Raw genomic sequence first — 24,281 nt, 5'->3', positions numbered from 1 at the left:
CTGAATCCAGCAAAGTTAATGGAAAAACTGTTATTGATCCCAGTTGTGGCTTAGCAGATATGATGACATCAGTGAAATATCCTGATTTCTTTTAACATTTTCTGTATCTTTTTTTCCCCCCCTTTCCAGGAATGGGAGATGAAAAATGGAACATAAACATAGCAAAGCCACTCACTTTCCATAAAGGCCTTACCTACTACAGACCAAGACATAGGCTGCAAAGGACTCACCTGAAAGGTCACATCAAGTGATAAAACATAAGAAGTTTTATAACTCTGTTAAGTTAATGGTAGCTTGGCGCTAATTTGCCTGTATTCCCTCTACTGTATTGCTGTGTAACTACATGTGCCCCTTTTTATTAGCTGTAACTCCTTTCCAACTTCACTGGTAAAGAAAATGGAAACCAAAAAACACCCAACAATAGGAATTAAAAAGGAGCATAAAGTCACAGTTGAAAGTTTACTTTGCTGAACCAGCAGAGAACCAGGAATGTTAACTATAGTGCATCAGACGGCTGGAACACTGCTGAAGATTGGTGGGAAATCCTGACTCTTACAGGTTAAAACTGCCTTCTGAACACTGCCACAGAGCAGGTCTAACTCCTCAGCAGAGGCTTTGCTGGTAGCTGCTCACATGGCAAAACAAACTGAGGAAATGTGCTCCCAGAAGCAGCAGTGCCTGCTCGGCCCAGGAGCTCTGCAGGGCATGACAACAACTCATTGGTGAAGCATTTTTTGGATATTTCTTAGACAGATGCTTTTGTCATTGGGAGATAAAAAGCTGCCAAACTTTGAGACAGATGTGTTTTTGTATGTTCTCTTCATTGCTGTTCTGAAGCACCAGTCATTTTCAAAGGTCATGTTCTTAAACTATGACTTGTTCCTGATTTTTTTAAAAGGCAAACAGGTATTTTTAGATACTGCTTCTCTTCTATCCATTTTGAAGAAGAAAAAGAAAACAATTGAAATTAGTCCTCAGCAGATAATGGCAACTCAGAATAACTTATGCAGTCAGTCTTGTTTTGTTTTTTATAATATAGTGTTGTTAAACTTGAGGTATAGAACACTGCTGTACTTAGTTTCCTTTGTCTTTTCAGACCTCAGCTATTATTTTTGAGGAAGATGGACTGAAAAGGTGATAATTTTCAGACTCTTTTATAAACAGTTTAACAAATAATTGGGGATTTTCTTAAACAAGAGTCCATTTCTGTTTACTAGGAAACAGCCTCTTGCATTTTAGTCTGTAAAATTATAAAAAAAATGTTTTTCTTTGTCTCCATCCATGTAATTCCTGAGAAATTACATGCAGTAAATTACCACTGAAGCCCTGCAAAATCTCAAGATTGGTTTTAAAAAATTAGAAGGGGGTTGGGGGGAGAATGTATAATAAGATGGTTTCTTTTTCTCTTTTTTTTAAGCCTTTGGAGAGCTTTCAATTATACTCTCAAGATACTTTTCCACCTCAACTGTGAGGAGTTGAAAATTAATTTTAAAAATTACCTCAAAATATGAGTAGTATTTAATCACAGATATGAGGGCTGGAGTCTTGATAATTAGTTAAGACTGCAATTAAAATCACAGAAGTTGGCAAGACAGCAGTTACCAAGGATCACATCCCTTTATGGCCAAGCCTGCAGATAATCTCACCTATAGGAATGGGTGTGTGCAACTCCTGGAGGGTGCGCTGGGATTCTCAGCTGAGCTGGATGCCAGAGGACCTCCTGCAGGAGCTTGTGGGGTTTGAAGGCACAGAGCTATCAAAAGACCTGACAGCAGAGAGGAGACAGGGCTGTGTCCTGTTCCCAAATGCATTTAGGGCCAGGGATCCCACTGACTTCAGCAGTGCAGAATTGGGGCCCAGCATGAGAAAAGGTTCTTTGCTTCCTGTGACTGTACTTGGTACAAAGTGCCACAGGAATGCAGATACAGTAGGAAAGCAAGTGTCAGTGTGGTTTTCATTGAAAACACAATTTTTTAATATTAGTTTAAGTCACTTATAGCTGTCTAACTAGAGGGCACATTCTGTACTGTATGACTATGGACTAAACAGCATCAAATTCCCATAAATAATAGCAGAAACAAATTTGAAGCAAAAGTAAGTTCATTTAGGCTTTTTATTTCAAATTAAGTTATTTATTTGTATATTTCAATAAATATTTAATTTATATCTGTACATATTTATAATGCAAATTAGGCTTCTAGTCAACGTTAGCAATGATGTAACAGTTGCCATTAAGAAGTGGTCCTGCATCAAGTAATGCAGGGCAGTCAAAAGCCAGATCACTTGTCATGTTTACCCAGTATTGGCATTGTCTCTTTCCACCTCCTTATCCCATGATAAAAAAAAATAAATAAATTCCTTGGCAAGGACAGGTTTTAATCCATGCCTGAGTCAATGTGTGTAAATCTCTGCCCAGGCAAACAGAAGTTGTGTGGTGGAGCCTTCTTCAGCTCTGCTGTAGGTGCAGGTCTCCTTCAGCACCTGCAGCACCCTGGGTCCCTGTACTGCCTGCTGCACAGGGGCTGCCACCTAAAACAAACATCTTTCACTCTTCCTCCAGCAAAGGCTCCACAAAGCCATCACTGCTTTAGTCTATTCTGTATAATAGCCAAGGTTTTGAAAGGAGGAAAACCAAAAAGCTTGGGAAATAACCTCTCTCTACAGACCACTCTCAGTGCTGTGAAATGTACTCTGTTGCCTTGAATAGCACTATTGCTGCACAATTTTTTGTAAAGAGCGACAGAGTTTGTATTTTCACCGTTTTTGGATTTCAGGATCACCAGGCAAACTCAGCCATAGAGCAGCATGACTTTTGTTTTAAAGGAAAACTCCTATTTTGAACCATTTCTATGTCTTCTAAGAAAATGTTACTCTTCTGCTTCCTCACCAAATGCCTGTTACTGTACCAGGTGCTTTTTAAAAATTGTTTGTTTTGTTTGGTATTTTTTAAATGAGTGATGCTTTTTAAAAAAATAAAAACCCAGATCATAACTTTGGGGGATCAAGGGCGTTCTTTTTAAATGAGATGATTGTGACAACTTGATTTTTCAAATGGAGAATATTAATTTAGTATCAAGTTTTGTTAGACACTTTCAAATTAATTGGCCCAGGGTGTATGTTGTATGATAATGTTCTCATATTAAGAATGTAATTATTTCCTTATTGTATTTTTTAAAAAACAAAATCATATTTAAAAAAAATCTCTGTGAAAAAAAAAGCATGATAGAAACATGAAAAAAAAAGGTTTTGTTTTATTTTTGTTATTGGATATGTTGGCAGTGCCCATTATAATTGACTGTAAATATAGCCTTTCTACTGTATTTCTCAGTGTATTTAAGTTTTTTTGACATACATTCATGGACACTTCTGTTAAAAAAAAAAACAAAAGTCAAAATAGACCCACCTTCAAATGTGTGTCTTAGTAGCTTCAACTAACTTTATGCCTTTCTAGTTTAATCTTCAGAAAATCTTGCAAAGTGTGAAAAAAGACTGGCACCTGGTAGGTGCGACAGATCCAAGACCATTATTAATAAAGTTACCTGTCAAAAAAAGGATTTGCAGTGTTGTTTCTTGGTGTTTGTCAGTTCCAGAAGCACCTTAAGGTGCTAAGGTGGCACCTTAGCAGTCTGCAATAGCCTCAGCTGAGAATCATTCTCCCGTGGCAGCCAGCTGAAAAATGTTTGGACATTATAATGAGAATTTTTTGGTATCAGCTGTATCCCCATTTGACTGAGCAATGACCTCCTGCAACCTGAATGCAGCCTGGAGACTCTCTTGGCAATGGAAATGTGGAATTTGATGTATTTTGAGCTCATAGCAGCACTTCCCCCTTGCCTGTTGCATCTGCACCAGTTTGCTTAGATGTCAACTCCACTAATAAATTATACAATATGTAAAAGATTAAAAATTATCTCTAAGAAGTGAAAGTGGATTAAAATTAAACTGAGCTGATAATCAGGCTACTTAAAGATGAATGTAGCAATTTCTTATAGATGACTGACAGATGAGATTGAGAAGTGTTAAGCTGTAATTACTTCTCGCTGCTTTTCTTAAGATTGTGCTCTTGCTCCTGTTACACCACAATTCTTAACAAATTTATGAAGTAGAAAGCTTAAATAGAATATGCATTTCATTTTCCCAAACTGAGGGAAGTGATATTCTAAAGTAGTTAATTGGTTTCTTTTCTTTAGTTACAGTCTACAAGATCATAATGTAGTTATAATAGGTAGGTCCATGGACTGTGTAATAACAACAGTTAAAGACAAAATAAATGAAAATAAACAAAAATTAACCTAAAAACACATCAGGAAAAATAAAAGTAACAAACATGCCATAATCCTGTGCTCTAAAATGCAGCAAGTATCTCTAGGCTCTGTATGATTCACAAAACTTGCAGAAGCAAATGGCAAAAAAAAGAGAAAACCACCTGCATTGCTGGTGTCTCAGTCATCTGCTTTTGGACCTATTCAACATTATCCAGAGTCTGGGCACTGCTAAATAGATAAACTCTATGGGTGATGGTACAAGTGGCACAGCAATCCCTCCAGACAAGGAAAAATCATATTAAAATGAAGTTCAAGGGAAAAACAAAGATAAGGTCATTACAGTGTGGGGAAAAAAAAAAAAACCAAGAACAAAAACAAAAAATCACAAACTTGAGGAGGGGACTGTTATAAAAATGAGGAAACAAAATAGACCCTGCCACTAACAGTACAAACACTGAGGGTATCAAAATTAATGATCAGGTTCAAAACAACTGCCCAATTCAGCTGCAGAACTTGTCACAGAATTTTATTGATGCTACAAGCTTATATGGGTCCATAAACAATAAACAAAATTCGCGGCAGAAAGTAATTGCTTAAAGCTATCAAACACAAAGCTCCCTTTGTCAAAGCAGAAGAGCAGCTCCAGGGAGGCTGGAAGTGTGTTTGGTTTAAGTGTCCTTGTGTGCTTCCCCCTGCTCCCTGACACATTGCTACTGATAAATGAAACTGTTTTCTTTCACAGAAAAATTTTTTTTTTTTTTTTTTCCACACCAGCAGTTACAAAAACATTCCCTTCTATAAAGCAGTGTATCATACTCTTTTCAATTTGTCTTCTAAAGCAAGAATCTCTCTTTTAAGATCAAGGCAATGCAGAATTATTCCTTCAAATTTATTAGATAACAAAAAAATTAAATCTTACCAGAGGTATTCCTTGTCAGTAGCCCGATCATGTGGTAATAATTTTCTTATTAGATTTTGTAGAACCAATAGAGTTACAGCTACAAGGTCCTGAGCTGAACATAAGTTTAATTCCTGGTTTAATTATTAATTTTTAAATAGGCTGTTAATTGCCCTCACTGAATTATCCCTAACAATTTTTACTTTCTTAGTCTGTTTTTTGGCGTGTACTGCTGATTTTGAAATTTCTTTTGAGACTGGCTTTTGGTATGATGCTGTAATGGCAAGAATGGATCCTTCTGTCACTTTCAAAATACACTGGGCAGTATTTGTACTATTTTGCTTTAGCTTTTGAAAACCATGAGGGTCAGAGTACAGTAAAATTTTCTCCACAGCAGCTGGATCCATAGGATCCATCTTTCAAGGCATAAATCACAAAAATAAAAATAAAAAAACAAAAAACAGTGTCTTAATGGAAAACAGGAAAAAATATTGGCTGTTGTTTATGCCTCAGAAGTTTTATTATAGAAACATGACTTCTGATGATGTTGAAACCAGTTAAGCTTCAAAATAGTGTAGCAATTAATATGACTTCGATGACAACAGCAAAGGAAACAGAAGTGGAAGAATTTTTCTGTTTCCAGGAAAATCAGTTTCTGAAGTAAAGTAGCCCTTTAGGTTAAGTATTAGCAAATTTTGTCTCATTTATGGGAACAGCTTGGCTGTGTCTGTTCTCACTCCTGACCTTCCAAAGCAGGAGCTTTCCTTGGAAAGAACTATTGGAACATCATTAAAAATCAGAGACTTTGGAATTTCTGTGAGTTTTGCTTTTATTTATATCAGAGCACTAAATTTGGAAAATGAGATGTCATTTGAGATTCGACTTTTGTAAAGATAAACTGCAGTTTAAAGTCTCAGCTAGCCACAATACAGGCTTAGAGAACTTAAAATGACAAATTGCAATGTCTCCTAGCTGAGCTGCACAAGCAGGGGAAGCCTCAAGCTTCATTCCTGCACCCAGCCTCACATTTAGCATGGACTGCCACAGGGAAGGGTCAGAGTGCCCACACCACAGCCTTCCTCCAGCTGCCAGCTCCTTCACAGGCACCATGAGAAAGGGCTGAACCAGGACAGGCTGAGAAAATTCAGTTTAATCATGTCTGAATTATTTTTCCTTTTAATTGTCCATCTTTAGATCCTCAAAATAGAGCCACTCTGTGAATAAGTAATCCATTTGTGGTCCTATCAAAACTTCACTGCAGTCTGTAAAGTTTGTATAGCTAATTAAAAAATCAGTATAATAATTCATGTTGCTGTTTTGTCCCAGTATGAGGTTTAATAAGACTTCACATTGCACATCCACAACCACGACAATTAGCAACACCTCTGTTCTTCCCTTGTGGGCAACAGGCAGTGAAAAAAACATCAATTTTATTGTGCCAGTGTCAGACCTTCCATGGGAAGGCACCAAGCTATGCAGCAGCAACCACCTCTCATCAAACCACGAACACTGTTCCAGCCTGAAATATGAGCTAGACCAAAAGCAGCTCATCTCTAAACTTTGAAGCAGGAAGGAATGCCCATCTGTAGGGTTGCAAGGGATATTCTGCTTTAGCAATTCAGTGACCTTGGCAAAGACAGAGAGCCCTTGGCAGAACCAGTAGGAGAAAATGTTTAGGACAGTGAGGCCAAGACTTTATAGAAATACACTATATAATTTTGCATCTCATTTCCAAAGACTGTAGGCAGAATGGGCATGTTCAATGGACATAATTCCGAGGATTTTGGTTTTGCTGGCTTTGTATATGACTGAATATAGTTTGGAGCTGAGTTTTGAGTCAGGGCCTGATCCTTGCACACAGCTACATCCAGCTTAAAGGCTAATTTTGACATGCAGACCCCTCAATTTTGCAAAGAAAATGCAGCTTCTGCAGCACAAGCAACTCCTTAGGAAAAGAGTGGGATAAAGGTAGGGCAGTTACTAAAAAGAAAATAAGAGACTGGAATAAAGGCACGGGAAGATCACACACATACCTTTGTTCTGTTGATGGCGCTCTATCACAGGGAGATCAGGGCTGAGACCTACGGAATTCTTGAGCTAGACAGAAACACTCAGCCTGTGATTCAGTGGCTGCACAGCTTCTGTCTCACCACGGGATGTCACCCTCCACCAGGTACACTGCAGCACTCAGCTCCCAGGGAAAAGGAACAAGGACTTTCCCTTCTTCCCTAGGAATGGAGTGGAGCTGCAGGGTAGGAGGATGGAGTGGAGTGGCTAAAGAGGAGAAGGAAGGTTTGCTGCAGCCTTTCAGCTCAGTGTTGCTGAGTTGAATACTTTGCTGCTAAATACTGACACACAAACTCGGGACTGCTTACACCATTTCCCCTCCACAAACCCCATGAAAAGTTTCAAAAGAAAAACAAAGCAATCAAGAGTTTAGAACCAAATTTTATTAAAGAAAAACCTGGAGTGCAGGTTCTCAGGACAAATGCATACCTTTGGATGCAGTGGAGTACACAGGTACGTATACAGTAGTTTGCCTGCTACATGTTTGGAAGCTGAAAGAGACCGTGATAATCTGTACTGCACAGTTCATCACCATTGTTAACAGTTGCCAAAAACTTGCTTGTGGATTGCTAACAGATACTTGGTTATGTGTGTGCACTACATATTGCACAAGACCTTTTGATTAAGCTATAACTTGTGCAATTGGATCACAGTTAAGTGTTACGTCAAGCATATTCAAACATATATTTGTTTCTTTTTCTCAAAAACAGCACGTCACTACAAAACTGCCATTAAATGTTACATATTTACAAAAATATACAAATAACACTTTTCCCCATTTATGACAATGCACCAATTATGGATTTATTTCATTCTGCACTTGAGCCCTGTTACTGTATACAAAGAAACCTGCTTAAGGTCAAGGTCACCTGAAACAAAATTAGGAGAAGGCATGTTCTGTTTTCACAAATACTAGAATGTGCAAAGGCAGAAGGAGAGGACTGTGTAGTTGTGTATGGTAAAGGTAGGGGTTATAGCATATTGATGACTGTTGAGAAGCCTCACATGGAATGGAATAACCCCTTGGTCAAAAATCCGGTTGGATACAGTGTTAAGCATTTGCTGACCAAGCAGTCATAAAGCAGTTTAAAAATTCAGTTCTACCTTGGTTGTAATTACCTTACATCTATCCAAAGAACTCTCATGCTAGCAGTGGGAATAAAAATTATGGTGAAAATCAGTCAGTAACCTGTGTAAGCACAGGTGCATTGAGAAGAAAACTGATTTTAACCTGCAGCTGCTTTTCAAATTCACCATTTATGAAATTCTTCTGTAACACAAAGTTGAGCTGATAATGTCTGTGGAACTGCATGGCCATAAAATAGGGCAGAATTTGGCCCTGCAATACCAAATAAACACTGTTCCACATTAACAACAGGGTAGTGAGACACGCTACCTGAAGATTTGTGAATCTTCACAAGGCATATGTCAAGTCTAGTTTTTATTTTATAGGCTTTCACTTACCAAGAGCTGTAGCTGTAATTAGCCACAAAATATTATTTAGGCTTGGTTTAATTACCATTATTTTCCCTTTTGTTGTCATAGGTAATGCCAGCAAAATCTGTATTTATCTGTCTGTAACTGGATTAAGAGATTTTGCACCCACCTGTGCTGGAGCAGCCACAGATGTACTGTAAATAAGCTGGCTCCCATCCTTTACTCTTAAAAAGAAAAATTCTCCCATTCAAATTCTCATCTCTCCATATTTTCCTCCAATCTAGGATGAAGCAATATTCCTAGTGCTGCTTTATAAATACAGAGCAATTACACCAAGTTAAGGGCAGTACCTGATGCCTCCTAAACCCACATTTGCAATGCACTAGGGTGGTATTCTTTAAAACCACCTTCTGCAAAGAAATCTATCAAAGTTTAATAGACAGGTAAATCACAGGTACTGTACATGTTTGCAAAAATAAGTGGTAAGTAAAACATAAAAAGTGGAAGCTTCCCAAAGCACTCTGCTGGATTATCAAGTTCCCCCCACTCTTCCAATCTGTTATTCCTCTGGAAACTTCTTGTATATATTTTTCCTCAGCCACATGGAAGAGGATGAAAATTAGTTAATCACCTTTTAACACCAACCCAGTTTATTGGCAGAATGACAATAACAGAAAAGCAACTCAGAGAAGAGAGAATTCAAGTATACTTCTCCATTTGATTATGTTTTCCCTCCAGAGCCTTCTGCACTGCAGCAAGCACAACCCATGACTTTACACCCATGAGGAAATAAATCACAGCCTGTCAGTGACAAATAGAAAAAAAAGGATCTGTACTCAAAGGTCTGGTGTATATATGAAATGGAAGAACTCTCTGTTCCTAAAATTAAAATTTCTAGTCACATGTTCAGAAAACTCCAGTCACTGGTATTTACCCTCAGGAATACTACACCAGCTCCATTCATCTTCTTTATACATTATAAAATTACAGCTCATAGAGGCATTCTAGCAAATTACATTTAAACAGTATAAATGCAAGACACAGACTCTATAAAATAATTCTTTCCCCTTGTCTCCTAGCTCAGTGCTGTGCTAGGGAGGAACACCATTAGCAAATGACCCACAATCATCTGGAGCACATGTACAGGCATCTCAGCTCTGAAAGCAACATCTTTTCCATGCACCTCAGGTGGGATGTTGCTGCAAGTCAGATCTGTCTTAAATTATAGGCAGAGATGGTGATAATTTTGCATGTTTCTCATGCTGTATCATTTTAGACCCCATGTTTAAAGTCTCTGCATGCAACTGACAAAATAAAATAGTTGCCATTACAAATTAAAATAAGCTTCAAGACTTAAGCAAAACAAAATCAACAACATGTGGTAAAACCACACACACTGCTAACACTGACTTTCTCCCTGCATTTCCTTGTCCTGTTTAGTCCTGTACTCCCCTCCTCCCACATCTCTCTTACACTCCTTAAGACAGGCTGTACCCTTCCAGGATACTGCTGAGCTTTTCAATGGTTTTATTCCCATTAAATCCTCCAAGCTCCTCCAGCATGATAATTCTGCCAAATTTATCTGGTGACTTTGCTTAAATCTGTATTTTATGGAACTTGAATTCAAGCCATTTCCCCTGGCCTCTAGGAGAGGTTTCATACAGACCCATTCCATAAACCTGTCAAGTCAAATTGCTCCCAATCCTCTATTAACAAAGAATTCTCTTTACTTCACCTACTCTTCAGCTTTGGGTTGTAACAACTTCTCTAAAAGGTTGTGTCTGAGCTTGGGTCTCAGCACTTCCCATACTGGAATACAAATGCAGCCCAGTGGTCTGGCAAGGTGTCTCTACCCAGCCTTGCTGCAATTCTGTACCTGCCAGAGCTCAAGGCTGGCAAAGCAATCCAGCCCTTCCTGTGCTCCACAAAACTCATAGGAACACCATGTGTCAGCCTGCAACCCAGAAAGAGGCAGAGAAAGATATTTGGGAGGTATCACATAACTGGTTAAAAACTCTGCCAATTAAATACATAATTTCACTACAGGCCATCAGAAAAATCAATATATACACTGGTGAGAGAGGAAATGGCTGGGTTTTATTCTTTCAGGGAGTATAATACTCATCCACATCTCAAACTAGAAGCATGTGCTCTCTGGGATGAACACCTGAGAGAAGTTCTTGAAAAGCAAAAGATAAGAGATCCAGAAAGATTTAGAGAAAATTAGAGCCAAAATTAAAGCTGAAAGGATTAAAATACTGAAGTGGGAAAGAAACAGAAGAGATGGACTGCAGTGACACAATGCACTGGGAACCTCATTGACTGAGATCATACTGCAGAGCTTGGAGGAGAGGCAGGAATGGGGAAGAGATTGTGATTCTTCCTGCTATCAGTCAGGACACAGTAGGGTGCATATCTAAATAAAAACACAGACAGAAACATAAAGCAGAACAAAAAGCAAGGAAGAAAAAGTGGATTGTACAGAACTGTCATCTGGAGAAGCCAGGCAAGGCAGAGCCACAAAGAGCAGCAATAATGAAAGAGAACAAAAGGGCGAAAGAAGAAGGGGTGGGGGGGAAAGGAGAAGAAACACAAAAGATTGGAAATTTGAGCTTCTTTTTTCCTATAATTTCACAAACTACTTGGCAAAGATTTGGAAGCATTAAACAATGCAGGTGACCTAATGAACAGTTACTTTGCTACTTCAGTATCTCAAAAGACTAACCCCAAAGAAAAGAATATATTCACAAGTAAATGGAGCCAGTGAATTTGGCTTGTTTTGAAGATATTCTGTAATTTTAACCATTTAAAGGTCCTAACGTGAACCTGAAACATAGAGGTGGTATATGACAATATTCTCCTTTGGACTAGTTTTACCATTTGCAAACTGCCTGTGTGCATGTTGCTGATGTTTGGGGTTATGCTTCTTCTGCACAGTCCTTTCTGTTCAAAATCCATAACAAAAATATCTCAAAAGCCACATGGATATAAGCCTGATGCTTGCCTGTACGAGCTGTCCTCATTAAAAGTATCTCTTTCACCATTTCATAGAGATTTCCTTTTTAAACTCTTTTAATCAATAAGCAGTGTGAATTAATACTTTTACTAAAAAGTGAATAAGCCAATTCATTTGCTTTGATCTGCAGGAGCAGACACTGCCAGTAAGAACTAAATACAAGTATCAAAAGCTGGCTAAAATTAGCAACAAATAATATAGAAATATAAGACATGCTAAGAAAGTATTCAGAATGCCTGGCCTTCCTGGTGATTAATATACTTATTATACCATAAAAAATACATGAAAAAAGGCATATTATTTAAACAGTGCCAGGTACTGCTACTTGTATTTTTGCTGCTCGACAAGGCTTTATGTCCACTGTATTGCAAGTAATCACTGTAAAGATGCAAATTCTACAGAAACTCAGAAATCAAGGCTGATCAAGATAGATGAAGTTTGTGTGAAATGCAAGTGTTGCAAGGAAAAAATATTCAGCAAAATTACTGTAAAGGAAAGAATGCATTTCCTTTCAGGGGCAGTAAATGTTGCTTCTGAAAGAAAATCAATCTGGAAGGAGAGAGAGGCAAAGAGTTTGCAATTAAAAGTATGTATTATTAGAGGTACTAACAAAAAGTATTTAATGCAAATCATACCAGCTCTTTGATAAGGATTTTTTCACACAGCTATGTCATATTTCAAAGCCTTCCAGTAACTCTTATGTTAGATACCATCTTACAGAAGATCATCTCAGCTACCACCATATAAACTAGCTGGAAACAGTAATGCTGACAAGCTTCACATAAGGAAAAAAAAGGGATGAAAAGAATGGAAGTCATACATGGCTCCACAATTCATAGTTTAAGTAATTTGCTACTCCATTTAACAGGAGGAAAAAAAAGCTGGGACTGAAGACTTACAGAAATGAGATCTCATATTAAAAATCATGAAACTAACTTACTGTATGTATCGATTTCAATGAAAAAATACTCCAAGAGGATGCATTCTTTAGCCTCCAGAGCAGCCTGAAGTGCCATTAGAGGTTCTTCTTTCCCCAGTAATATGCACCCTCTCTGCTTAGGCAGCACACTTAAAATGAAGAACTTTATCTGCATGGCATTCCCAGCCAGATTTGGGAACTGGGCTGCACTCCCTCCAGTCTGAGCATGCACAGACAACTGGAGGCAATGCTCCTGAGGTGATCTGTTGGTAGAAGGGCTGGCTTGGGGCAGAACATTAAAAATTTGAGAGGGCACAGCTTGGCATTTCCCAAAGACTGCAGGGTTAGGCTATTAATTGCAAAAGCTAACCAGGGGTCTGAGTTATTTGTCACTGATGATTACAGTCTAAAAATAAGTCAAAAACATTACAGGAATAAAAATGCATTTAAATGGCACTGAGAGGGCAAATGGCAAGATACTGAAAGGAAATACAGAACATGAAAGTGCAAACTTAAGAAAATTATCTAAGCAGACCTTACTTACAATCTATTAAATACCATACTGATGAAAGTTTTAGGTTTTCTCAGACTAGTACTGGCTATGTGCCAGTCCCTTGAAGAGAGCTGTAGAAGCAATGTGCAACTGGGACTGAATCAGAGAAAATGAGCCAGGAAGCAGCTTTTTGGATGGACTTGAAAGACAAAACAAAATTTTGCATCTCAAAAATCAAGATTTATAAAGGTAAATGCTTATAAATTTAGTCCTGGTGGAAATCCAATGTTTTAGAGGAATTGGCACTTACTTTCATCTAAAATACTGAAATAAAAATGAATATGGAAACAATACAGTGGTATCAATCAATATACAATAAAACAACTATAATAACTCCAACTGGCAAGGTCTGTGCAATGAAATAAAACATTTAGTCTCTCTTTTCCCCCGAAGCCTCATTAATAAAAAATTACAAAACTTTTTTAATAGGAAACACAGGAAAAGTCAATGACTGAAATTGTCATCGATTCTATCTATTTAGGAACATTGATTTGAAATAACACTAGAAATTCAAAATTTATCAGAACCTCTGGTTCATCATCAAAAAGCTACAACAACTGAATGCATGTATTTAATTTCTTAATAAAGATTTTTTTCCCCCATACTTTTCTTTGAGCATGTATTTGCGTAAGGAGGATGGAAATTACTGCAGTTCCATTATATTGACTCTATTAAAGATACAGCATACAATAGTAGAGTCTTCCCACTAAAAGAAGGTCTCAATGGACTGAAAACATGGCTAACCATGATAATCATGTCAGATGAAACTTGCTTTGCACTAGGAACTACTAATGGCAAAGCACTGATTTGTTTTTGTTTACAGGACAGTTAGTTAGCAAATCATCTACCTTATATGAATAAAGAGCTTACTCCTCATTACACCAGTCATTGAAAGAAGAGAATTCATCAAGAAGGATATTATTCAATGAGAATATCATAAAAAAAGTTCCAAGAAATTGGATGTGAACTGTGGAAAACAACATCTCACTTCAGGCTGGTACCTTCTATTTCTTCACAGGCATTTCCACCACCCTTTCCAACAGAGTATAAAAATATACACTGGTTTATATTGCTTATATAATTGAAAAATTAATCAACACTGTGTGCATTTTCCCTAATTGTCCTCTGAGCATTTCTGAGTACTTTATATGGATGGGCTGTTCCAAAGCCATATAAAACATTCAATGTCAAAAGAGAAAGCAAAGAAAACAGCTGTAAATCTTGATGGCTCTGTTAGAATGCTTCAGATCATACTGCTTGGAGCACTCTGAAAAGTACAGAGTGTTTTTGAAATTGCAAATATTTCAGATTTTAAGAAGGCCAAAAGAGGCCAATGAGGCCAGTACACTGCCAGTTTTTTTGATTCTGTATAGTTCAATATCATTGCTGACAAATATCACTGTACCCATTTCTGTAACGTTTTCGATCAAATAACAAAGAAGAGAAGTGAGTTGACAATTCTAGTGTGTAACAGCAAAATCACAGCCAATGTTACAGTGCTACCACATCAAAGTATGTTGCAATAGCAGTGTTTCAATAAAAGTACCTTCTTCTTTTCTTTTTTACCAGTGATGCACCTTTTTTTGGATTATACATTTTTTACATTTATACACAATTGGAGTTGGTTTCAGTAGAGAACTTTAAAGAACAATGATAATTACAAGTAAAACAAAGAGAGTTAAACATAAATTAATTTAGGCTCACAAAATTCTCTTGCTCTGATGATCCTGAACAAACAGTAATTAATTTAGCCTCACAACACCCCTGTGAGGTAGGTAATTACTATCAGGCCCATTTTATAAGTGGGGAAACTGGAGCACATACAACGGAAGTAACTTGCTCAAAGTCTGGGTACAGAATCCAGGTATCTGACAGTCATCTTCTGTTTCTTAGCCACCACATCACCCTTTCCCACTAAAAAACTTCACTAAAATATGTACAAATACTGCATGTGTGCATGCACACATGTGACTAGCACTTGTGCATAGAAGCAACTCTGTGTTTCTGTATACTCCTGTATCAGGATTTTAGATGCATATAAAGGATAAAAAGTGAAGATATCATGGATGTAGTGCAAGAGATCTGAGAACTAGCACTAGTGAGTCTTTTCATTTTCAGATAAACCAAGACACCATGAATGAGAAAATGGTAATACTACTTTCTCAATTTTAAAATAATTAATTTTAAAATTATTCTTGTGAGAGATCAAAGGCTTCCTTTATTATCTGCTGGGTATTAGTAATACAGTTATGGCAATACCAACACATCTTTAGAAAACAGTGTTTTTAAGACATGACAAACCAACCTCACAGGAGTGCTGCATGAATCAAATTAATAAGCATCAGAAAAAATTATTACAGGCACTACATTGTGCTGTGTTAATTAGAGTACGAAGCAGTTAAATATTCTACCGTGTTCCAAAAGACTCCTGTGATCAGAGACACAAATCACCCTGAATTAACTGTATTAAAGTAGATGTTAAAGCATAAATTATATGTGTGACCTTTGCCAATCAGACTAACCATGTGAGAACAACCCCAAGCTGGAGCTTCCATCCCATTCCTTGTTCATGAAACTGGTTTGCCACTCACCTGCCCTATACCAACAATTTATTTCAGATTTATTTCACAGGAACAAGTAAGATCTTTGCAATGTTATTTTATTCACTGCTCCAGCTCATTTCCACTAGAAAAAGCAAGAAGAGCTGGTGAGGAGGGAAAGCCCCTGGTGCAATGATCCCAAGAGTTTCCAATTCACAGCATGTTTTGTACATGCACTTCTCTTCAAGAAACCCAGACTCAGATACATTTTAGACCTTGGATTTCCACAGTCTGGCATACAACAGTCAGCCAGGGCATTGCTTCTCTGCTAAGTTTACATGGCACTATACAACTAAATAGGCAGAAATTTTAGAACAATTTTTGTAAATCTTTTCCTGAGCAGTTTGCAAGTGCTTTTCAGAATCTTCACTCTAACTATTTCACCTAGTTCCCTAGTTCCTTACAGTAAATTTATAATCTAGATTTTCTTGTGCTTTACACATACATCCTATGGGGTTCATGAGAGCCTACAGTACTACACTGAATTACTACATCCCAATCTGCTGCATTTGATGATAATATGCTCTATATTCACAGCTACATGGAAGAATGAGTCCAGTGCATACACTGATTTTAAGACAGTTCTTTTCTATTTCACTAGCATTCCCTATTTTCTGTTTGCATATTCTGGACCATGCTCTATCTGTATCCTTCTTAAACAAGGTGGAGTGTGAGCTTGTCACTAGCGTCAGTATGACATTCAGTGAGTACAGAGCTATTTATTCTCTATCAAAGGCAAAAAGTGAAGAGATTATATAGGTTTCTGAGAGAAGCATCCTAATCCCAGGCAGCTGTGACACACAGGATGCCAGGCATTTAAACTCACCACACCACTTGTTTTCTTACATGGCTAAAATAAACCACAGAGAAAAAAACAAGAGGAGTGTGGACTCACTGCATTGCCATTCCCTAGGGATGCAGAGGTTGAGATTAGGAAACTCTGACCCAACTGACAAAACTGGGATTAGGAAACAAGGACCTGACTCACAAGCCTTCCTGCAGGCAGCTCCTCCAGAAGCCCTTCCCCTGCCCTCCCTGCAGAAAAAGGGGCCAGTGGTGGTAGGGCTGAGAGACACCCTATGGTGATGGGAAGCAAACAGGAAGCCCTAAATCCCTTCCCATCATCCCCATGACCCTTTGGATTGTCAAACCAACCCAAGCAGAAAAGGTCAGGCTGGGGTTTGCCCACTCCCACCAGCAAGGGCGAACGCCAGAGGAAATCCCAAACAGGGATGCTGTGGGAAGGAGATGGCAGAGCTACCCAGCCCTTCCCAGAGCAGAACTCTGACCCAGCCAGCACAGCTGCTGTCATTGGAAGTTTTAAAAAAATAACCATACAAAGAAAGCTGCATAAAAGAGGTATTTACACTCTCTGAAAATTTAAAAAGAGACAGGTCACCAGCCTAGGGTTTAACAGGATAACTCATCTGGCAGCTGCCATCATCCTAGAGGGGCTCGCTCAGGAGAAAAAAAAGAGCAACTACAATGACTGTCTGCAAGTGAAGGCACCTGGTCTGGAAATAGCATCAAGCTGGTGTTTTTCTTTCACATGTGGTGGGATTGGGGGAGATACTGGTGCTGATAATTTGTCAGGACTTGCTACACTTACAAGAGCATTATTGTATAGTACAAGTATCCTAATTAACATTTTACTTCTTTTAATTCTCAGAAGGGCCTAAGCCTAAATTTGTTAGATTGTCTCACACATGCTTAAGTTAAGAGCTTGTCTCAACTAGGAGTGCATTTGTCTCTCGCTCAGTCCTTTTCCAGTACAGAAAAACTTGGCCTCCTAAAAAATTGTCATTGTGATCAACCAACCATCTCTTCTGGTCTAGTCACTTGTGTAAAAATCACCTTTTTGGGCAGAAGACTCCCAGCCTTCCACTGAAATCCTCAATTAAAAATATAATTAAAAAGTTACAGTCAATCATTCTAAAAATAAACATACAGAAAAGAAACAAGGTGGCATTGAAGGTGTCTAGGGCTACAGATTTGCTACTACAGTTGGAGTTTCAATCATAATGAGTTCCCAGGCCATAGAGTGAACACAAGACATGTTATCCTTCACCCTTAGTAACTGATGGTGGATGCTTTTTTCCACAGGACTGATAAGAAACCTTCTCTCCATCAGCATTTACAGTCATATTTGCAATTTTGGGACACACCAGGGAAAAATGAAACAGGGAAGAGTCTTTCGGTTTTTGTGTTCAGCTGCAAATATCAGCTAACCAGGTAACTGTGCATCTCTCTGGAGTTGATGCTCAAAACCACGCCTGAGTGATTGCCTAGGAAAATACAGAAACAAAAGGCCAACATTAATGTATTTCAGGTACTCCACAATAAATCCCCCTTTTATTGCAGAGACAAGTAAATTGCATAAGAGAGTGTCTTTATCAAACAACAGGTCAGGTGAAGGTTGGTGCAACAGCTCCATGTACCTACAGCACACTTTTGCACAAAGCTTTTGCTCATGGTGGTGGTTTTGTGGTGAATTCCTAGGGTTTCTATCCCAGTGACAGCATAAGTTGGTTCTCTTTGTGGCTTATAAAGGTGTAGTTGTCTCGAGGGGTGCAGGTGAGGGAGGAGAATGGAACCTGAGGCGTCCATTCGACATGCCACTGACCTGGGACTGGACACTGACCGGCATCAGCAATAAGGGAACTCTGTAGCTGTTCAAGTTGCCACTTCTCCCAGAAGGAGTCACTGCAAGGTAATGGTGTTGAGGAGTCCCAAGGTGGGGGTTGCGATAAAGTAGGCAACATAAAATATATAGAAAACAAAAAAAGTGGATGGGTGAGTCTGGAAATACTGTACTGTGGAAATTCAAAAGTTATGAGAAGAGAGAGAACAAACAGAAACCCAGGCCTGTAACTCCCTGCTGCGCATGGAGTGGAGGCGGCTACTGACATCTCCCAAGAGGGAGGGAGAAAGATCACCAGAACTAGAAGGGATCTCCATAGCAGAGGAACCTTCTGCAAATAATGTTGTAAACCAGAATTTAATATAAAGCAGGGATTATAACATGCTTGGTACTCTAGCCAGATAAAATAGAGTATCATTAACAGGAATATTTGCTTGGCAGTACTGAGCAATACCGGAGCTAGTGGAAAGTATTGCAAATAACAAAACAGTAGAGTGAGCAGGAGTGTAGTTTTATGTATTAAATAACATCTTCTGTCTAAAAGCTGTACAGTGGCTGACAAATATGGATGATTATGATCCACAAAAATGAGCTTTATACACTCTCCTAAAAAGTCTGCTGCTGCAGACAACCTGGCTGAAGCACAAATCACCTCAAAATCACATTTACATTCTTATGTCATCAAAACATCATGATCTTATAATCTTTAACCCAAAAATAATGCTCTGCTCAGATGGGAAGATTTTTGTTTTCTCTGAGCAACAAGTGCAGGGCAAGCAGAGATTAATCTAAATGTGTTGCAAATCAGGGTAGCATTTCTTTATTAGAGCATCCAAAGATGCCTTCTTTTAAATAAACCATGAGGGATTTTTTACCATTAAAAGAAGTTATGCTTATGTACATTACTAGAGGTGTTTGAATGCTCCACTTCAATAGGCACGACTGCAAGGACTTTGTTAGTATCCAGGTTCTCCTCTAAAGACTCTGGAGATGAGATTACCAAACAAATTTAATACAGACTTTGGTTTTGCAGGTTTTTTTTTGGAACTAACTCCGGTAAAGTCAGGAGAGCAACAAAGGTTGTCTTGTAAAATCAGAATGAAAGCAGTGATACTCATACACAAGGTTGTCAAAGAAGAGATAGAAATACACAAAGCAAAGCAAGAGGCTGGATTCTTTCCTTGTGTTCAAAGCTAACATCTCCAAGAACCTAGAAGCAGTATAAAGTTCAGCAAATTAAATAAAGACATCGACAACAAACAAAAAAGGTGAAACCCAAGATAAAGAAATCTCTCCTCAGATCAGGTTCTGTGTTGCTCAGGCTACCTTGGGCGCAGCTAAAACACATCTTCTTTCTTGGGGCTCATTAAGATATTATAATTGTCTTTCACACCATCAATCTAATGCTACAAATCCCAAAAACTTTGGATCATCTGATTTATTTTCACAAATTTTCAGAAATGGAACTGGGTGTTTTTAACATTGTCCTACAATTTTCAGACTGTGACCTGAAAGCAGTCTGAAGACAATGTATTATAGATCAGAACTCCATGTTGCATTAAAACTAACCACAGGGTGCCAGGATATATACTTCCACCTGAAATCATTTGCACTGAGAGATACTTACAGAAAATTTCCCTCATGGGCTCTTTATAACACCTCATGAATACTAGAAAATCAACAACTAAATTAAGGAAGACTTATGATATTTTTTATACATGAATAAATGTAATGTTTCTGATCACAAAAACTTTAAATGCCATTGGAATATGAAGGCAAATAAAGCAATGGATCTCCATACAATCCATGTGAAATCATAGAAGCATTGACTCTACAAATCCTTCTGGCCTGAACTCAATTTTCCACTAATTCAGGGGATTATTGAGTGAACTCAACTGTTGCAGATTATATCCCATTCTACAAAATATAACTTATCTCCAAAATTGTCCAAGTCAGTCTCCTGACATTAAACTACTATCTCTGTACTCATGCTCTATATAGCACATCATCCATACATTAGCCTGTATCTCAAGCAAGCCAAAAGAAGGTGATTGAGATAATGCCTTGTTAGTGGTGTTACCATTTGCATCTTCTTGAGACTGAACAGGAAATGAAAAAGAACTAAAATGAAAGCAAACATCAATTTAAGATCAACTACTTATGAAAATTTATAAGCTAAAAACGAAGTTACCTCTTGCGTTACCTAGTGTTTGAGAGTCCAGATCATCATCAATAAACTCCTCACCCTGGATGATGTTCTGGGTGTCCTCACTGTGATTAACAGGGCTTGTCATCTCCTGCTCTTTTTCATTGTGCATCTGGGCGTAGACATTTCTGCCTGGCAGTTTCCTAAACGGGACAAGAAGAAAAGTTTTAGGATGGAATTCTTTTGTGTCACACATACACTGGCATCAGAGCACAGCTCCAGCAGGGCAAAGTTGTTCCAGAACAAAAAATCATTACCAATCCCATCCTTCCTTAATTTTATGATCACAATCTGAACTTACCAACTCTGTTCTCTGTCACAGTTTTATGTAAACACCTTATCAGGATCTTCATACTAACATAATATTTAAGCATCCATTTCTAGAATTGACAGACAATGAGCAATGTTGAAAAAAAATTACTAAAGCGACAGAAAACCTATCTTAAGAATTCAAGCAAAAAAAGGGCCCAGTGGGTGTTCATTCTTGGTCACAGGTGTCTTCACATACATTAAGCTGGGCTGCAATCATCATCACATCTCCCTGAGCATGTGGGCTGACACTGAAGTGTGATAGCATCAGATGGCATTTATCAGTCCATCAGGGTCAGGGAAAAAAGTGAGGAGAAGTCCAGGAGACAGGGAACGGAAGGAGCAGAGAGTGAAGAGTCAGGAGGCCAGGACCAAGGGGTAAGAAGGTAAACAGGCATTGATAAGAGTACAAGACAGGGGAGGCTGGTCAAGTTAAACAGGCAGCACTGAAGGATACAGTAAAAAGTTTGGACTGGGAACTGATGAATTATACAAACTCTACAAGAGACAATAATTCACTCACTCTGCCTAGAATCTAGAGAAACAAAAACATGTTATTAAATGCCTCTAATGGACAATTAGCACCATGGCTGAGACTGGGAGGCTTATGACTTAATATTGATAAAGAGTTCTTAACTAGATTAATTTAAATTAGACTTTGTAAACTCAAAGGGAAAGAATCAGGGACCGGTAGCTTTGCAACAGATTTTATGGTTTAAACACTCCTCAAGAGCCATACCCTTTGTGCAGTAGCTGTGCTCACCTGCAGCCAGCCTAGGCACATGAGGACATCCTCTCCCAAGCACCAAGTAGACACTTCAGATTAGGGAGCTGCAGGCTCTAAGCTCCATTTCCTACAGTGCCAGAAGCTGCTTGAAAGCCTGAGAGCATGACAGCAGATCATGACTGTCAAAGTCTGTGCTTGAAGCCAGATTATTACAATGGGCAGACAATGAGAAGAAAAGGAAAAACAAGCTTGAACAGCTGTGGTTTTTGGTAGCCCCTTTAGACAGTGAGAAAATAGAAAAAGTGTCACAAATTTTTAGGTGAATTTTTAGATTACTCTATTTTCTCTATGCTTTTGAAGATATGTTTTAAATGCCATTTCACAAGAAGGTTTCTTTAGCTAGGGGCACCATTTTAGTTTGAGATTAAAAAAAGTTACTGCAACAAACTATTCTGAAAAACAACTTCCATGGCATCAAAGTAATGAAAATGAATGGAAATTACTAAGAAATTACAGCTGAATGAAGATAAACTGCTCCCTTTAATCTGAAAAATCCAAAAGATCAATTGAGTCCTATATCTCTGCACAAACACATATATCTGTATAGGTATGTGTATACACACACACAATTTTATCTCTAAATAAAAATTAGGTATTTTATCCCATTATTTACAAGCAGTACAAAACCAAAAACAAAAGGACAAGGATGGAAAGAAGGTCTGATATCACAGTGCTGTGCTATTATGATCACTTCAACAGGTCTGAGAGCTCCTCCCACAGACATACACAGAAAGCCAAGCCCTGCATCACTCTCCTTTCATTATATGGATTAAAAAAAGCTATTTTTTCAAGAGGGAAGGACATTCCTCATTACCAAAACAAATACATTAGGTAATTAATTTTGATTTTTTTTCTCTAGGGCCAGTAACTCCAGACTGTTTTTTAATGTGTCTGGTAATGAAACTGGTCATGTGGAAAACTATTCTCTCAATCAGACCTGCATCAAACCTGTCAAACTGCTCACTTTCAGTCCACCATCAAATGCCTAAGGGAGACAAAACCCACAAGAATGTCACTGTAACACATCTGCAGAATTAGCACATATGTTTCTACAATAATTATAATAACCTTCTCAGAACTATTTCTGACAGATTAGAGAAGCATCAATGGCATTATCAAAACAATTTTGACATAATAAAAACGTTAAGCATCTCAAACCCATATGGCACCTCAGACCTTTGCAGTCAAGTAAAGGGAGAAGAGCTGCTAGTGTGACTATTGCCTGGGACCTGTATGAAACCAGCTCAACCAAGTGTGTCCTGTGGTGTCAGTCCTGAGCCTTCAACTCACAGCTCCTGCATGACTTCGTAGTTAGAGAGAACCATGAGCAGAACACAAACTAGTAAACATTCAGGAAGAATGAAGAAACCTCTCAAATTCACAAATAACCATTAAATATATTGTTGCTAAGAGCATTTCCTTATGGTTTAACAATAAAAGGATGAAAAAAAAAAGAGTGAGGTGTTATTTCTCATTTGTCTTATCTCGCCAATTCTGCTAAGAACAGATCCTTTGGGGAAGGTATAAAGCTGATGTACTCAGTACTTCCACACTTTCCTTTGCTCCTCACACTTACATGGGAAAGACTGCAACATTGAATGGATTGGAGGAAGGAGAATATCACAGGCCTTGAGAAGACATGGACTGTAGATATTAGGCCTTTTATACACTACAGAGATCTCTCTGTGTTTTGTATTGGTTCAGTTTTACAAGGAACACACTCAACCATCCTGAAGAAAATGATAGTTTAAGCCTTTTCAAGAGGCATTTTTAATACACATGCTCGATATTCTGTTCACAAGGGACAACCACACTGGGATGAAATAGGATGTGGATTCTGAAGTCTTGCTGAAGATGGGCCTGATTCTTGCACTTTTACTTCTCACTGCTCTAACATGCAGGAAGGAGGCTGCTATCCCTACTAACACAGAGTAAAACTCTAGTGTACCCTGATGTGCTTTGCTCTTCTTCAAGAAACAATTAATGTTGAGTCCAGTGTAACTGTTTGAAGCAGGCAGAGCTAGAATTCTTGGGTCTACATAAAAGACTACTGTGAAAACATGACAAGACACGAAATTTGACCCAAGAGATTTGTATCAGCAATCTGAAAATTGAAAGCACATTTAGAAGAACAGACAAGAAGATTATGCAATAGCTTTTTTGAGGGCTTTACTCTTCATCTGCAAAACACATGTGCTTCACATCCATCACTGGAGACAATTACCTCTGCTGAGCAGTGCTCTATGGTTTACATTTTCAGTTCTTTTTGTTTTTCCTGTAGCATTTTATTTCAATCATGAAAAAGAAGAAATATTATGTCTTCTTAGAGGACTATAAAAATACGAGCTAGAGATGTAATTCTGTACAGCATTACTAAAGAATATCTCAGCACATGATTTTCACCAAGCTCTCCAGGTCCCACACCTTTTAGAAGATATTCCAGGAAGTACTTTGTTTTCCATCCTTTATTCACAAATTCTAATCAATTCATACCTCAAACTGTTAGCACTTAAAAATGTTCAGCAGGAAGGAACAGCAGGAGGGGGATGCAATATTGATTCCTACTCATTTAAGCTCTAGTTT

At 38.2% G+C, this 24,281-nt stretch overlaps 2 protein-coding genes across 10 annotated transcripts in view; one reads left to right on the top strand and one right to left on the bottom strand.

Moving 5' to 3' along the window:
• The window catches only part of AFAP1 (actin filament associated protein 1), a 115,449-nt gene extending 111,895 nt beyond the window's left edge, over positions 1-3,554 (top strand). For all 5 annotated transcript variants that reach the window (XM_033060075.1, XM_033060074.1, XM_033060077.1 and 2 more), the window contains one exon: positions 130-3,554. In XM_033060075.1, coding sequence (XP_032915966.1) covers positions 130-156 — 27 coding nt within the window. In that variant the 3' untranslated portion in view covers positions 157-3,554. The remainder of the gene's footprint in view (positions 1-129) is intronic.
• A 6,456-nt stretch (positions 3,555-10,010) lies between these two features.
• The window catches only part of SORCS2 (sortilin related VPS10 domain containing receptor 2), a 594,699-nt gene continuing 580,428 nt past the window's right edge, over positions 10,011-24,281 (bottom strand). The window contains exons 26-28 of one of the 5 annotated variants that reach the window (XM_033061451.1): positions 20,588-20,745; positions 18,379-18,458; positions 10,011-18,040 (exon numbers count right to left, since the gene is read on the bottom strand). In XM_033061451.1, the coding sequence (XP_032917342.1) occupies positions 18,017-18,040; positions 18,379-18,458; positions 20,588-20,745 (262 nt within the window). In that variant the 3' untranslated portion in view covers positions 10,011-18,016. The remainder of the gene's footprint in view (positions 18,041-18,378; positions 18,459-20,587; positions 20,746-24,281) is intronic. The other 4 variants (XM_033061450.2, XM_033061454.2, XM_033061452.2 and 1 more) reach the window with 4 other exon arrangements.

Source organism: Catharus ustulatus, chromosome 5 (assembly GCF_009819885.2).
Source record: "Catharus ustulatus isolate bCatUst1 chromosome 5, bCatUst1.pri.v2, whole genome shotgun sequence".
In the NCBI taxonomy this organism is placed as follows: domain Eukaryota; kingdom Metazoa; phylum Chordata; class Aves; order Passeriformes; family Turdidae; genus Catharus; species Catharus ustulatus.
Note: the sequence above shows the minus strand (reverse complement) of the source record. Positions and strands in the feature narration are given on the sequence as shown.